This window comes from Chinchilla lanigera, unplaced genomic scaffold, assembly GCF_000276665.1.
Source record: "Chinchilla lanigera isolate Chin_1 unplaced genomic scaffold, ChiLan1.0 scaffold00043, whole genome shotgun sequence".
Taxonomy (NCBI): domain Eukaryota; kingdom Metazoa; phylum Chordata; class Mammalia; order Rodentia; family Chinchillidae; genus Chinchilla; species Chinchilla lanigera.
The window spans coordinates 17,314,753-17,331,114 of NW_004955444.1; the positions used below are offsets into that span (position 1 = coordinate 17,314,753).

Below are 16,362 nucleotides of genomic sequence, written 5' to 3' on the forward strand. Positions count from 1 at the left end.
GGCTTAAATAAAACAGTCAAGTGGTATGATTTTAGGACTCAGGAATATTAAAACCCTCTAGCAGAATTTGAGATTCTCTGGGGGCTAAAGATCTTCTCTGGGCAGCCCATATTTATTTAGTTATCAAAACAAAGGAGGGGAATACTGAAGAAAGGTGGGAATCTGAGCAGGACCATTCAAGGACCTTGGAAGTCTGCTCAAGGACTTCTCCATGCAAGACATTATGTTAATTTTGGGGAACTGTGTTATCTCCAAGAAGGTCTCCACCCAGGAGTGAGATGCCTGCAGCTATGTAGTCTTTATCTAGTTAATTGAGGTTAGAGCCAGGTGTCTTTAGCTGTGGCCTTGTCTTGTCCTTTGAGGCATCTGAGGTTCACCAGGCACTACAAGCCTCAGGTGGGACCAGTGACTCATAGAGGTTCATTTACTGTGAGTCTGCTGCCCAACTCCAGACAAGGGGCCTAGGTTTTGGACAGACTCACAAGTAAACATAGCAAACCAATTGGTTAATTTAAATCCTGCTCGGAGGGGCTGGGGATATAGCTCAGTGGCATAAGCGCCTGCCTGGCAAGTGCAAGGTCGTGAGTTTGATCCCTGGTACCGCAAAAAAAAGAAAAGAAAACAATAAATCCTGCTCGGAGCTGCTTTGTAGTGGTCTCCATCAGACCAGCAACATGTAGTCCCAGTCAGCCTCATGATCACAAGGGGAAGCTACTGAGACAGTCCAGTATACTGTGTCACCAGCATACTTTAGATATCGGTATTCAATAAATTACATGAAATAGAGCACACACACACACACACACACACACACACACACACACACACACACACAGTTTTGGAGCCAGGATCACATCATGTTCCCAGGTACCCATGAGAACGTTCATTCCTCCTGACTCAGCTTCCCTAATAGCTGGGAAGCTGGGATTACAGATGTCACTGTATTATAAAATAGGCTCTGTGTTAGATAAACTATAAACTAATGTAAGTGTTCAGAGCATGTTTAATGTAGGGTAGGCTACGTGATGACGTTCAGTAGGTTATATTTTAAAAGCATTTCTGATTTAAGATGTTTTCAGTTTACTGTGTATTATCAGGGCATAAACCCATCGTAAGTCAAGGAGCGTCAGCATGGAGGTGCCACACACCCGAGGTTTTAGTCTGCCTTTAGTCCTCGTAAACCACAGCTTTTCCATTGTTGTTATACTGCTTGCTTCTCCTCGCCTCTGTTCTACCACATGCTGCCCTCTGCCTTTCCCTTTTCATTATTTAACTGTAATAAAGTACACATATCATAACGTTAACTGTCTTAACTCTTTTTAAGCATATGGTTTAGTGGCATTACATTCATTCACATTATCCAGTCACCACTACCATCCACCTCCAGATCTGTTTTTGTCTTGTAAAACTAAACCTCTGCCCCATTAAGCACTGATTCCCCATTCCCTTTCTCTCCATTTCCTGCAGTTACTGTTCCACTTTCTGTCTCTCTGCCTCTGATCACCCGAGGAATCATACAGTATCTGCCCTTTTGTGATTGACTTCACTTAGCGTAATATCCTTTACGTTCAGCCATGTTGTAGTGCATGCCAGCATTTCCTTCCTTTCTAAGGCTGAGTACAATCCCACGGCATGTGCGCACCACTTTTTGTTTTCCATTATATCTGCAAATGGGTGCTTGGGTTGTTTGCATCTGTCCCGTGGATGCTGCCTTTCCTTCTGAGTGCATCCTCCTTTCCTTCTGCCTGTACTGTAGGCTTGTCTGTGGAGCCATAGACATTGCTTACTCTCACTGACAGTAATGAGGCCTAGAAAGTGACCTCATGACTGTTAAGCCCTGGGTCATTTCCCCTTTTATTGGGGGTAGAGGGTCAGGTTTTGGTATTTGTTTTCTTTTCCTAGCTTTGCCTGTTTAAGTCTAGTTATGTATGGTAATGAATGCCTATTCTGTCATTCATTCCCAAGTTTGTATTTCTGCCCTTTGTTACCACTGGATGGGACTCTGTTGGAACGCTTTGCACCTTCAGAGGAATTGTGTCAAACAACCGACCAACACCTTTACTGACTGTAAGACATTAGGCTAGAGGTGTGAGATAGTACACAGAGGATTGGAATGGGAAGATAGCGAAAACAGAGGTTTGGTTCCCAACTTCAGTAAACTTTTGACTTCCAAATATTTCTTACTTTATCACTTACTTAAAATGACTTGGGAATTTTGTTAGATTGCTTCAATATATCAATTACTCTCTGCTGAAATGACTTGCTCTGCTCCCCTCCCATCCCCCCACTGGAACATTTGGCAATAACTGGAAGCATTTCTGCTTGTCATAACCGGAATGGGTCTAGTGGGTGGAGGCCAGAGCTGCTAACCGTCTCAGTGTGCAGGACAGCAGAGAATGATCTGGTGCAGATGTGGGTAGTGCAGACACTATGAGGCCCTGCAGTATCACCCAGTTTAGACCAGTTAATCATCTGGTAAAGAACGTGAAAAGACATCAGTCATTTCCCCAAGGAAAATGTCTTTATGATAATATGGTAACTTGAAATCAAGCTAGCATTTCCCATACTGTAACTCTTTTCTAACACAAGATATAAAATATTAAGTGATAAAGTAGAATTTTTAATACCTAAGGAAACTTTCGTAGTAAAAATTTTACTTTAAAAACATAATGTAACATTTCATGTATCAACGTGTATTCACTTATATTTAATTATTGATAAAGAAAAAGACTTTGGCTTGACTCATAAACATTCTTTGAATTAGAAAGGTTGTGTAACTACCTCCTACATATTTCTCTCTTAATTGTTTAAACTAACATTATATTTGTATCTTGATCCCCATGCTTATCTCCTATCTTCTGTTAAATGAAACTAATGGAATTAGTTGAACAAATAGAATTAGCTGCAAAGAGAATCATTTGGAGGTGTGCAGACCTCATGCCAGGTGTTTAAAAAGACAGAGATGCTTGAGACTCAGTGGCCACCCACGGCTCTAAACCAGTCTCTGCAAGGCCAGGGAGGATGGCCGTGGAGCCACTGGCCAGAAGTTGCCCTGTGCCAGAGCCCCAAGGACATGAATTGTAAGGCTTGCCTCACTGGAAAGGATCTTTTAGGGTTGGCCCCAGAATAATGGGAAGGCATAAATCAGATCAGTATGTTGTCCTTGCTCGTCCCCTGCCCTTCAACGTCTTCAGTGCTGGGCGTGAAAATTGGTGTTCATAATAATTCTGAAATTGCTCCTTAGTCATCAAAAGAATTATGAATTCAGACTTCATGGTCTGGCTCTATATAAAGGTCATCCTAGAAAGGACTCCTTGCACGTGTGAAGAAATGCATCCTCCAGCATCTGAACTATGCACAGCTGTACTGAGAAATCCATTTTTCTGTTCCAGAACGTGGGGAGAAGGCAAGGTGCTCATCTTTGATGACTCCTTCGAGCATGAGGTGTGGCAGGATGCCTCGTCTTTCCGGCTGATACTCATCGTGGATGTGTGGCACCCAGAGCTGACACCTCAGCAGAGACGCAGCCTTCCCGCAATTTAACAGGAGCTCATGCGGCCTTGGGACATTCTGGAGAGATGCTGCCTTTCTGGTTCACTTTGGTTGTGGACACAGAAGTTCTAATTCAGTGACTTGTAGCCCGGAAAACCTGAGCTTCCTCCTAGAGTTAGACTCTAAATAGAGCATCTTACCTGCTGCAGTTCATCTAGAAAACACCTACCATAGCTCATCCATGACCGCACTGACCATATGCCCATGTTTAAGGTGAACACTTGGTAGCTTCTACCTTGCCAGCCAAAGGTATTTTTACCATGTAGAGTAGGTCTAAATCAATGTACAATGGGAATATATGTAGAAACTGTGAATAGATTGCTTTAGTTTGTAATTTTTCTATGCAGTTATATTTTTCTAGGGTACTTAAACTATTTTGGCATCATGTACCACTACTTTTTTATGGACTACAATGGCAAGCTTTAATTTTAGCTGTATAAATGCTTTGAGCTGTTCAGTGGTAACTCTCCTGGTGAATTTAGACTTCTTCCTTTTCTTTTTAGTAAAAGACACTCATGAAAAAGCCAATTTTATTTTCCTCATACAGAAGAGGAAAATGTAATTATGCCAGGGTCTATTACCTGTACAGATCCTTACTCTTGAGTCTGCTTTTTTATCTTCCCTGAGATGCGGTGTTAGCTTCTCTAACTATGCAAATGGTGGAGGTATTGTCAAAACCTTATTTCTTTCTGAGAAGGACTTTTTATATAGAAAAAAGACAAAGAATCATTTTTACTATGATGGAAAAATGCCACATGTAAATTTTTTAATGCCAAATATTAGGGCTTGGGGAAAACAATATAAATTTGTGAAAGTAAATAATCTGTCAGCATTAGGTAGCTAGGTAGGTGCAAGGACACCTGGCTCCTGGAATCTTTGCCATCCATAATACAGGGCCTAGGAATCCAGGGTGTTTTCCTAATGTAGATCCGTTTTCATGGCAAGAAGTCAGCCCTTTGGTCTTTGAGAGAGTTCTCATCACAGTTTCATAAATATAAGAACAGCAGAGGCGCTAGTCCAAGGAATGCGAGGTATCCTTGTCTCAGGTGTGAGAGGTCAAGATTGCTTTCCTTTTTGAAAGAGTTTGAAGATTCTTGGCTGGAGAAACTTCTGCCAGTTAAACATCATTTTGAGATAGTAATTAATATCCATATTTAGTTTTAATATTACCCACAACATAAAGTAACAGCTGAAAGTGGTCTTGTCTTCTCATTCCAAAGATGATCAAGTCAGTAATTTAAGAAAGAATGCATTTCATTTTGTATTTTTAAAATTAAAGCTAACTATAAGTATTAGCTATCAGAGGGTAGTGGTATTTATGCACTGAATTCTAAGCCAGCATGAATAAAAATACTGCAGGAATGGCATGTAAGTCACCAGATTTCATGCACAAGTAGAAAAATCACTTGTGCTTTCTTTACAGTCTAGTAAAGAGTTTTCAAAATGTTTGTCATATTCTTAAAATATAATTCTGTTCCTTCTATGTGGCCAATGTTTGAAAATTCCACTAAAAAGACAGAGATTCATGGGAAGAAAAATAACAAAGTTAATACTAAAATCCAGAAAAGAAAAAAAACAACTCTTGAAAAATGAAAAGATGTTTGTGTCCTTCAGTATTTATTAAACAGGAAAAGACTGACAAAGGGCAATACAATCCAATGTTCATGTAGTACCAATCATGTTACTTATTCAATTTGGTTTTCCTGTGTAAATTGCATACAGGTAAACAAATGCAAACCATATGTTGTCACGGTTGAACCATCCTCTTACATTCATTTAAGGAAACTGTGGAAAAGAGTAAAAACTAGCTCTTAACTTAGTAAGTATAATGTGGTGTTTAACAATTGTTCACTACAGTAGGTTCTAAATATTGCCAACTGAAAAGCTGGAAGTATTATTACTGCTCCAAAGGGCTGGCAATAGTCAACTCCAATAGTATTTTAAAATACCTGGATCCCACACTTATTTAAAAAACCCAAGCAATAAAATGAATTTTCCTAGTTCATTTTAGAACTTCATTTCTCTTACCTATATTTTGTTACATAAGTATTTCAGCCACTGCATTGGTAAAATTATTTCAGTATTATTGTTTTATAATTTGAAGTGTCTATGCAAAATGAATTGATTTTATTTATACTGTGATGCAATTGTGCGAGAAAGATTTTTAATTCTAATTCAATTCTATACTTCAAAGGTGGAATATAAAAATGACTTTTATTATTCTCTACCTGTAAAAACTAATTAAAACATTAGATCGATTGAGGAAGAGTATAATAAATTGTTAAGATTAATTATATCTGTTGAGGGTGATTATGGCCAATTAGATCAATCACCTCGTTACTCTGAATTGTTCAGCTAACAAATCAACTCTCCCAAATACCTCATTGTAAAATCACTTTTTACTGCCCGTTATCCACTAAAATATTTTCGCTTTGACATTGAGCACCAATTGGTCATACTAATTAATACCACGTCATGTAGATGGCTGGTCAAGTAAGATATACCTAAAAATATACAACTGATCTTGGGAAACATGACACAAATAATTGCCTGTGACATCTGTGTATTTTACATTGAATTTGCTTTGAATGGATAGATGGGGACTCCATTGCTATGAATAATAGATAAAGAAATAAAGTGATCTTTGGCATTTTGTCCTGCATTTCTAGTCTTCTCCTCTGTATGTTATCTTCCTCCATGACTGAATAGCCCTGCACTCATCAGTGGCCAGGCCCTTTCTTTATACCTGTAATGACTGTAGGAGAGTGGAGGGTTAAATGGTTTGGTAGCACTTTTCTTGGCTGTAGGACCCAAGTGAGCCAACTTTAATGGGTTTATTAGTCACTGACATGTGTCTTCAAGAGATGCCTCTTCTTTGGGTTCTCAAGATGCCTGTGGGAAATCGCATTGCTAAGGGGAAATCATACTTCAAATTGCATGTGTCTTCTAAAGTCAACTTGTGAATGTCAGCTGGTGGCCTGACAAAAAATGTAACATCAAAATCATTTTTTGCAGGGTATCAAAATAAGAAAACTGCAAACAGCCAGACCTAGGAGAGCATGCTCTTAGGTTGAACAATTCTATGCTGGTGATGAGGTCAAAGAACAGAATTCAATAAGAATGAAAATTAGGTATTATGTCTCAGGGCTCTACACAACATTGAACTTGACAATCATGTCTGCACAGTTTAACTGTGATGTATTTACTTGGAAATGCACTTAATTTGTAGAAAGTAGAGAGGGTCCCTGTGTGATTTCTCAAAAAAATCCTCATCCTAGTACAGTGTGTACCTCAAATTTAGTTTTTTACTTTTTAAATTCATTTGATACTATAAGTAGGTAGGGAGGGAGAACGTTTTTTACATGAATGCCTTGCTTTATCCCCCAGTCTCTTCACTAAAACAAAAAGCATCTCTAAAAGCTCTGTCCAACTTTGGCTGCTCAGACCGATGGCTGTTGACAGTCGTTGCTGGGGGCAGGAGTGGAGGACCTTGTGTTAAGCAGAACGCACGTCTCTGTGTGGGCCAGTTGCACGTGTGCTTTCTGGGCGGCTGGTACCACTGAGTCTGGGGTGCGGGAGCATCAGGGTGGCTTGGGCTCAGTCCAGAGCCAGGAGTGGCTGCGTGTTCTCATTTTCTCCCTTCTCCTCATGTTTCAGGGTCCCAGCTTCTACCACAGACTGAGATCTAACAAGAGAGGAGAAGAAAGATGCATTTACAAACAACTCATGGTGGCAACAATTTTGAAATCTTTGGGGCTATTTCAGTTTTTTATTTGCCTCTTTAATCAAGATAAGTCAAAACAACTCTGTAGATTTTTTTCTCCTTTTTTGTATTTTTGTCTTTCCTGTGTTTTCTACACCACATTTCAATGGAGAGGGACCTCTTGGAGTCTTAGAATCTTTTCAGAAATTTCTTCTGTTGCCAGAGGGATACATGTGTTCCACCCACAACTCTACCCCATTGTTTAAGCATTCTGTAGATTTTGAGGTTTCTACAGTCAGGTAGTATTGGATTTTTAGTGTTTCTATGTTCTTGTTTTAAATCCTTTGTTTCCAGATCATCGGAAGTTACCATGCATGTGTTAAGACCAGGCTGTAAAACCACCTGGTAGGTGTAGACACTGCCCTTACTGGCTCAGAATCTTAGAGGAATTCTCAAAACTCTGTGGACCTTTCTTCTCTTGCTTATATGATAATATTACCTGCCTCCCAGAGTTGTTGATAAAGTTTAAAACTAATAATATATATGTAAGTAATTTGGCATGAAATTGAAGTGCAAATTTATGAAGCAGTCTCATCAATATTGCAATAGAAGTAGTGGTGTTTAGTTTCAGAAGTGTCTTCTTATATTAGAATAATAATGATTTCTTTCCTAAGATTACAAACAACATAGACTAAAAATTGAATTATTTTATAGCTTACAGAGAAAAGATTATAAAAGCAATGCATGCAGTGGGTATTTAATGTTCATATACTAAAAAATTATTCAAAATATAAAAAGATTTCTTAGATGAAAGTTTACGTATATGTGCAGTAAATAATTTAACTCAGCAGACCTCAGTTATTCAAACCCTGAACACTCCCAAAGTCATCAAGACTGACCTTTGACTGGTTCCCCTGTGCACTTGACACATCTTGCCTAATACGAATGTCTTTCTGTATCTGATGTTTTGAGGTACGTGGGATGTTTTATGCTAACAGGGTAATGCATGGTGAACGCTTATTTTTGTATACCTAGCTTTGTTTAGATCACACTGTATCTGTTTGCCTATTCTGGCAAAGGAGAATGACATGCAGAGGCTGAGGACTGAGGACTGGCACACAAGGTCAGCCACATGAGTACTACACACCTGTGAATCTGACCTTGAACATAAACCCTGGACACGTAAGCACCGGGAAGCCTCTCAGTCCGCACAGTGTCAAATACCATTGCTGAGAGAGGTGAATTCTGTCCGTGTGGCTGGGCTGCAAGTACTCCATAGCCTTGCATCTAGTCTTCCCTGGACTCCACCCCAGGCACATCGTTTCCCTTGCTTATTTTAATCTCTGTCTTCTTGCTGTCATAAACCATAACTGTTAGTATAACCATTTTTCTGTGTCCTGTGAATCTGTCTAGCAAACTCTCAAAAACAAAGGCAGTCCTGAGGGCTCATGACAAAATAAATAATAACACTAATATTTGTTTTATTAGCATTTGGTATTGCTCTAAGAAATTCTTTACATTTACGAACCTATTTCATTTTCACCACTTGGAGGGATGGTGCTGGTATTTGTCTCCACTTTACAGGTCGGGGGACAGAGTTCAAAACATCAAATAACGGGAAAGGCAACACAAGTGGAGAGTGGAAAGTAGGACAGGTTTATTACCACCAAATTGCTCTTGGGTGTGTCTGAGGCCACAGAGCTGGTTAGCTGAAGTTGTTTCTTCACCTCACTGTGAAACTTAATTTTCTGCTTAGATTTCTTATCTCCTTTTAAGATATGTATGCACCTTAGAAAGCACAAAACTAAGTAATCAAGAAGAAAATACGTACAGTTGCTTCAGAAAAATCAGTTTCTATTATAAATACCAATCCCTTCAAACAATGCAACTTTAAATACCAAGCTTAATCTCTGAAAGTGAAATGGATTCATGTACTTCTGGGGTGGAACAGAGGAAGCCACAGGTGGTAGCTTAGCCTATGCTTTTGACACAGTTCCTATGCATTTCTCTCTTTGTTTTAGTTAAAAATCTGTAATGTATGTGTGTGTGGGTGAGGGGTGTTGATTTATATAAGGAACAGAAAACCTGAAAATCTAGAAGACGTGAAAGCAGATAGCAAACATGAAATCCCGAGGAGGACAACCACCCCCAAGGACCACCTCTCTCCAGCACCTCGGACAGCTGCCGGAGCGGCCCTGCACTGAGGGCCCTTGTGAAACAGGAAGCTGATGGCTTTCTATTTTCAGAAGCTTGGAACTATCTTCTCTTTTGTCATGTGAGCAGTTTTATGACACAGCATGTGAACCATAGTCAGCAAGTTAGGTAAAAACCTATTGACTGATCTAGATCAACTGGTAGGAAATTTTCAGTAAAGGCCATGAACACCTCTTGAACATATCCAACTTGACAATGCCATTTATTCATGCACTTAAAGAGGCAAACGCTCCTTCATCAAACTCAAACCGGAATTTTCAAAACTTATGCATACTTTTTGAGTGCTGCCTCCTGGACCTACCAGCTTACCGTCATTGTTGAGTATCTGTGAGGAATGGGTTTCAGGACTGACTCCTGTGGATATAAAAATCCACAGATTCTAAATCTTTTACGTGAAATGGTGTAGTATTTGCATACAACCTATACACATCCTCTTATATACATTAAATCATTTGTACAATACTTAGAGTACTTAATACAATGTAAATGCTCTGTTGTTATACTGTGTCGTTTAGGGAATAATGACACAATAAAAAAGTTTGTACCTGTTCAGTCCAGACACAGCATAACTATCATAGGCCTAACTGTACAGTACAGAAATAATGTAATATGTTTTTCTACAAATATTTTCCGTCCATAGCTGTTTGAATCTATGAGATGGAAGCCATACATATGGAGACCTGACTGTATGTTCAATCCACTCAGTCCACATAGCAATATTTAGTTAATGCCCTCTAGTCCTACCACACCCTCACCAATGTTAATCAGATTTATCTTATGCCAGTAGAATTTATGACCTCAATACTCCTTTGTGTCTCTTCACCAGCTAGGTGAATTTCCCACAATATTCCTGGTGGGACCTCAGAATAGAGTGAAATGATTGTTTTTGCTTCTGTTGAGGGTATCTATGACCCCATTAGCATTTCTGGCAATGATGTAACACAAAGGAAGAGCTGTCTGTATTTACAAATTCTGATGTTAACACATTTCTCTCCCATCTTGAAGGTGCATGATTATTAAATTTCATCTTCTTGAACTTGCCTAATGTTTCTAATCTATCTATATTCTTCGGATCTTAAAATTTTTTAGCCATCCAAAGCAAAATCTGTGATTTAATGAGTACTGAATTTGTTTCTACTCTTTCTCTCACCCACAATGGAGACCACAATGGAGGAAAACAACTAAATTCCCTAATAATAAATTCTCAAATAATCATTTGTTTACATTGGCTCATAGAAATATTTGTGAATATCTCTTGTGATATGCCAAAGTCTATGAGCAAGTGTGCAGAAACCTTTCATGCTTTGGTGGAAATCCTCTTTAGTCACCCAGCCATATGCTGACAAACAGACATTCAATCACTGTAAAAGGCACCCCATTACTGTGCCAGAGAGGGAAGGTATTAACTAGGAAAGGAAGGGAGAGCAAAGAAAAAAGAGAAAGAAAGGAAGGAAGGAAGAAAGAAAGAGAAAGAAAGAGAAAAAGAAAGAGAAAAGAGAAAGCCTTTCACACAGTGACATCATTCACCATCTTTGCTCAGAAGACTGACATTCTCCCACCACACGGAGTAAAACTAGGATCTTTATTCTTTTGTTTAGTTGATGTTCTGGCAAGTGAATATCTGGAATGCAGGCTCTCTTAGCCAATAATATATATGACTGTGTTAAATACTAAAAGGACAATTCTTAGGTACAGATCATGAGAAACCAAACATAACATTTTTTTCCTGGTTTCTATTTTCCCTGGTTCAAAAAAAATGATCATAGGGGGTGGGGATTTAGCTCAGCGGCACAGCACCTGCCTGGCAAGTGCAAGGTTGTGAGTTTGATTCCTGGTACCAGCAAAAAACAAACAAACAAACAAATAATCAAGAATTTTTACTTTTAAATTACTTTCACTTTTTTAAAATTAATTTTACTTTTAAATTAAATTAGTGCATCAACCTTAAAAAAGCCTCTTGCATGAGACTGTTATCCAGCTCCCTCTTTCTGGTAATCTCTCCATTTAGTGGCTCTGCCTTCTCACAAGAAGTCTAGCACTTCTGCTAAAACAAATATTTCTCTTGGATCCTCTTCCCAACAATGAAAGCCAGTGTCTTAGTCACTTTCTCCTTACTGGGACACAGTACCCAGTACCTACAACTTATAGGAAGGGAAGTTTATCTTGGGTTTACATTTTCTGTTCATAGTTGGCTAGGAAAAAACAATAGAGTGGTGGGAGGGTCTGCTGGAGGTAAAGCTGTCCACATTCTGGGGATCAGAAGGCAAAGAGAAAAGGGCGGGGATGGGAAGGGAAATACACCCTTCCAGGTCACACTCAGAAGTTCACCTCCTTGAACCAGACTCCATCTCCTAACAGCACATTTAACTTCTGAACTAGTTGGTGGATCAATCCACTGATAAGTACAGCATCTCCATGATCCAATCACCTTCCATAAACATGAGAATTTTGGAGATCATTTAAGATTTAAACTAAACAGCCAGTTTAAACCCAAAGGCAGGCAAGGGAATGATGGAATTGATTTGAGTTAGTTCACCTTTCAGTACCTTAGTGGTATAATAGATGACTCAGAATGTTTAATTCTAGCCCTGATACCAGTATTCTCTCTCCCCCTCTCCACCCCTTCATTCCATCTTCTCTTATTTGCCCTTCTGCTTTCTCTCCCTTTGATTTCTTTCCTCAAATTTGGAAATTTCCCCAATTCATATCATTAAAGATTAATGGCTGTGGCTAAATTTTTACTCATTCCAGGGATGAAAAATTACAGGAAGAACAGGATGAAAATGGAAAACATTAACTATGAGCCAGTCTAATCTGTACAAATCTGGAACTGAACTGAGAATTCCCTTCTCAAGCAGGTGTGTATGTCCAAAGCTGTATTAAGTTACCTTAACTCAACAGCTAACAAGCACCGTGTATTCCTCTCAGTAAAGAACTGTCATTGTCTGCTTGTGCTTAAGGTCCCCTTCAATGACATAAGATATCTGTCTTCAGCCTAGGTATTCATGAGGACACAGAATCCCAGGGCCTAAGACCCTTAGAAGTGCTTCAAGTAAACCCACATTTTAATCAGGATCTACCCTTTGATTTTCCAGAATGATCTACTGATTCATTATTTCACGAGGAAGGTTTTATTGGTTTTATTTCTTAAAGTCAATAATGGATTTGGTTTTGTGGAAAACCACAGAATTGTGTGATGTCCCAATGAGGCATTAGTAAGATTTCTTAGTAAGATTTCTTAGTAAGATTTCTAAACAGAAGGAACATTTTCTTTTAAAAACTATGTTTTAAAAATTCTAAATTTATTCAACCTGTTTTTCACCCAGTTATTGGGGTTAATATTATCCCTTAGTTATTGTGAACTGATCAGGTCCACAATCTCCCAAACAAGAGTACGGTGAAGCCTAACTAAAAAGAGGTGGATGGAATGATTTCAGGACTCCAGGAGGTTCAAAACCCTCTCACAGAATTTGAGATTCTCTCAGGGCTAAAACCAAGACCTTCTCTGGGGAACCTGTATTTATTTGGTTATCAGAAGAAGGGAGGGGAGTACTCAAGAAGGGCAGAACCACTCAAGGACTTCTCCAAGTAAGGTATTAAGTTAATCCACCCAGGAGTGAGATGTGTGAGGCTACAGTCTTTATCTAGTTAAGGTTGGATCCAGGTGTCCTTGGCTGTGATCCTGTCTTACCCTTTGAGGCTTACCAGCTTCATCTGCCATTACAGGCCTTAATAGGGATTAGTGACTCACAGAGGTTCACTTACTATGAGTCTACTGCCCATCTCCATACAAGGTACCTAGGTGATGGACAGACTCACAAGTAAACATGGAAAGTCAATTGGTTAATTTAAGTCCTGCTCAGGGCTGTTTTGCAGTGATTTCCATCACCCAGTAACTTCAAGTGTTGAGCAGGTTCCCCAAAGGAGCTCTAATCTTGGCTTCAACAAAACCTCTACCCCTGGCTGTGATCATTGGTAAATTCTACTTCCTCACGGGTAAAATCAAGATACGATAATGCCCACATTATAGAGATAGAGGTGTGTGGAGGACCACCTGGATGACTCTCCTTGAAGGAAGAGCAGTTATCTCCATTTTGGCTAAATCCTATTTCTATGTACTGATATGCACAGAGCTGGCTAGGACTTTTCCTTATCCCTTCAATTGGCTTTAAACAATGCTTAGGAGGTGCTAATGTGTAGTCTTTGAAGCAAGGTGACAGGTCAGTGTTGCCCCACGTCCTTAGATCCCAAAAAATATGTGTGAGCCAGGCAGGAAGGAGAGCCATGCTCCACACTGTTGGCTGGGATAGAGCCTCGAGATAAGAGGCTCTGACTACCCAGGACATTATACATCAGAGATGAAGCACTGACCCCAAAACATTAGATATTACCTCCAATTGTGTTATACATATTATTCCTTCTGCATATCCTTCTCTCTGCATATTGCAGAGGTGATTTCCAGCCACCTACCTAGCCCAGCTCATGGCACTGATGTACTTCCCACCACTCTCACAGTCACTCATTCCCGAGCCATTCCCTTTGTGGAGAATTAATAAAACCTGGATTTGGTCTTGGGTTAAGGCATTTGTTCCAGTTAGCTATCATCCTACCTGGACTTAGTACCCCTTGGCTCCCGACCATCTTGGATATATAATTGTGTCTTTATTTACACCATGGGTTGAACTGTTAGTACCAGATTGGAAATAACTTACTAGAATTCCAATAATTTTTCTTTGGGATTACAAATATAAACTTCCCAGACTGCAACAAGGCCCAGGGAGGGCTCACTACAAAGGTGATAGTGATTAACGAATTATTGCACACAAACATTTAGCCCAGCATCCATCAGCTCAGTGTGTATGTGGTTAACTTTAGCTCTTATTATTTATTGTTTCCCATTTACACATAAGAAAATTAGTATTCAAGAATATTGAGTTCATTTACAAATCTAGTCATGAAACATGAATTAAACTCAAAGTTCTCATAACCCTGTCATGAAACTCATAAGAGTGTGTACCAGCACGTGCCATAACCTTATAGTAAGTGGAAAATTAACATCTCAAAATAGATGAAGGCTAGTGTTTTAAAAATCTAAAATATGTGATGAAACCATTACATGTAAAAGCTAACCTTATTACATTACTTTATATCACGTCATTTTTAGACATAACACAAAATTTTCATCTGCTTCACTGCATTTATGTAGCTTTCAGTTCAATGTATTTGCAATTATTTTCTACCATGTAGAGCAATGTGGGGTGTCTTTTAACTATAATGCCTTGAATAATGTTCTTGATGAAGAGACTTAAGAAATATTTCTAATACATGTATTCTTCTGCTGTTCATAATCAGAACCATCCTAGCAGGCAACGTGATTATGCTTACTAGGAACAATTAATGTTTACTGAACCAGGTCAATCAATCAAACTTTTTTTCAAAAAGAGAAGCTTAAGTATTTCTCATGTAAAGCAGCACATCTTTTCCCTTCAAAGTTAAAAAAGAGAAAATAAACTTCCCTCTACTGTGATAATACAACTTGCTATAATTTATTAAATTGGAAATACAAAAATACTAATTCAAAGACAATAAATATTCTGGTATTTTTTATGTGAGCTCTTTTTGAGCATGAGCCAAGCGTTTGGCACAGATCTTGGCCTCAATGCACTCCCACTCACACTTTTATGGGGAAATGTGATAGGCATGGCCACTGACTACCCATCGAGAAGAGAAGAGATTTGCACCTTCACAAGGGACAGAAGCAGGTGCTGGTGAAATTGGAACCACAGGTAAGTGGGACTAGGGCTGCGCTGTCCAGCACACTGTGCAGAACCACATGTGGTCACTGACATTGGGCCAGACTAGAGGGGGATGGGCACACTGAGCTAATGCACGCACTGAGTTTTGAAGACAGTAGGAAAAAAAGAATATAGACTAAATCATTAGTATTTCTTCAGGATATATCTCAGTGGTAGAGTAGGTGCCTAGGATGCACATGGCCCTGGGTTTGAGCCCAATTAATCAAACATATTTATTGTCTACATTTAAAATTCTATTTTGTATTTATATAAGTTTGTATTTTAAATTTAAAATGTATCCATATTTAAATTGAATACTCGAATGATAATATTTTGGATGTACTAAGTTAAATAAAACATGTTAAAATTAATTTCACCTGTTTCTTTGTATGTTGAAATATGGCCATAAAAACTTAAAATAACATATGTGGCTTGTGTCATATTTCCTTGAACAGCTTTGCTCTAGTTGAGAGCCTCATTTATTTCATTAAGCGCATGGGCTGAGCCTAGAATAATCTGCGAATCCTCACTACTAATTCATAGTCATCTTAAAGAACCTGAAAGACAACATTGCTGCCTGCTGTGGCTAATACACGTTTGCCATCCTAACCCCTTCCACATACTAACTCATCCAGTTCTCACACCACCACTCATAACCCTCACAGAGAGGAGAGCAGTGCTGAGATTCATTACTTGAATTCTAAAAGAAACTGTCTTCACTTGGACACTGTTCGTGTGTCATCATTCAGATAGGCATAAAACATTAATTCTTCTATAAATGAATAAGTAATATTAATCAAGCCTAAGGAATTAGCCATTGTGCTTGTTCCCCATTTTTCAGTGCATTTGCATATGTTATTTCTTTCTACGAAGATATCATGTCTCTCACAGTTTTAGTTAAGTTAATTCCACGTAGTTTTTTTTTTTTTTTTTTTTTTTTTGAAGAGAGCTGAAGCAAATTGGTTTCCTCATGTTTGTGAGGCTACAGAACCCGCTGCAAATTGCTAGTGTAACATGTAGTGAAATGAAACGTCCCCTCCAAGCTTAACTGCCTTGCATAAATTATGCATTTCTTGATGGAAAAATGCTTCAGAAAAA

At 38.9% G+C, this 16,362-nt stretch overlaps 2 protein-coding genes across 3 annotated transcripts in view; one reads left to right on the forward strand and one right to left on the reverse strand.

The window, feature by feature from the left end:
• The window catches only part of Asph (aspartate beta-hydroxylase), a gene marked incomplete in the record, with an annotated part of 204,907 nt that extends 198,693 nt beyond the window's left edge, over positions 1–6,214 (forward strand). For both annotated transcript variants that reach the window (XM_013518174.1, XM_013518175.1), the window contains 1 exon segment: positions 3,393–6,214. In XM_013518174.1, the coding sequence (XP_013373628.1) occupies positions 3,393–3,543 (151 nt within the window).
• Clvs1 (clavesin 1) overlaps positions 5,153–16,362 on the reverse strand; it is a 195,493-nt gene continuing 184,283 nt past the window's right edge. Inside the window, exon 6 of the mRNA XM_005392175.2 lies at positions 5,153–7,237. Coding sequence (XP_005392232.1) covers positions 7,150–7,237 — 88 coding nt within the window. The 3' untranslated portion in view covers positions 5,153–7,149. The remainder of the gene's footprint in view (positions 7,238–16,362) is intronic.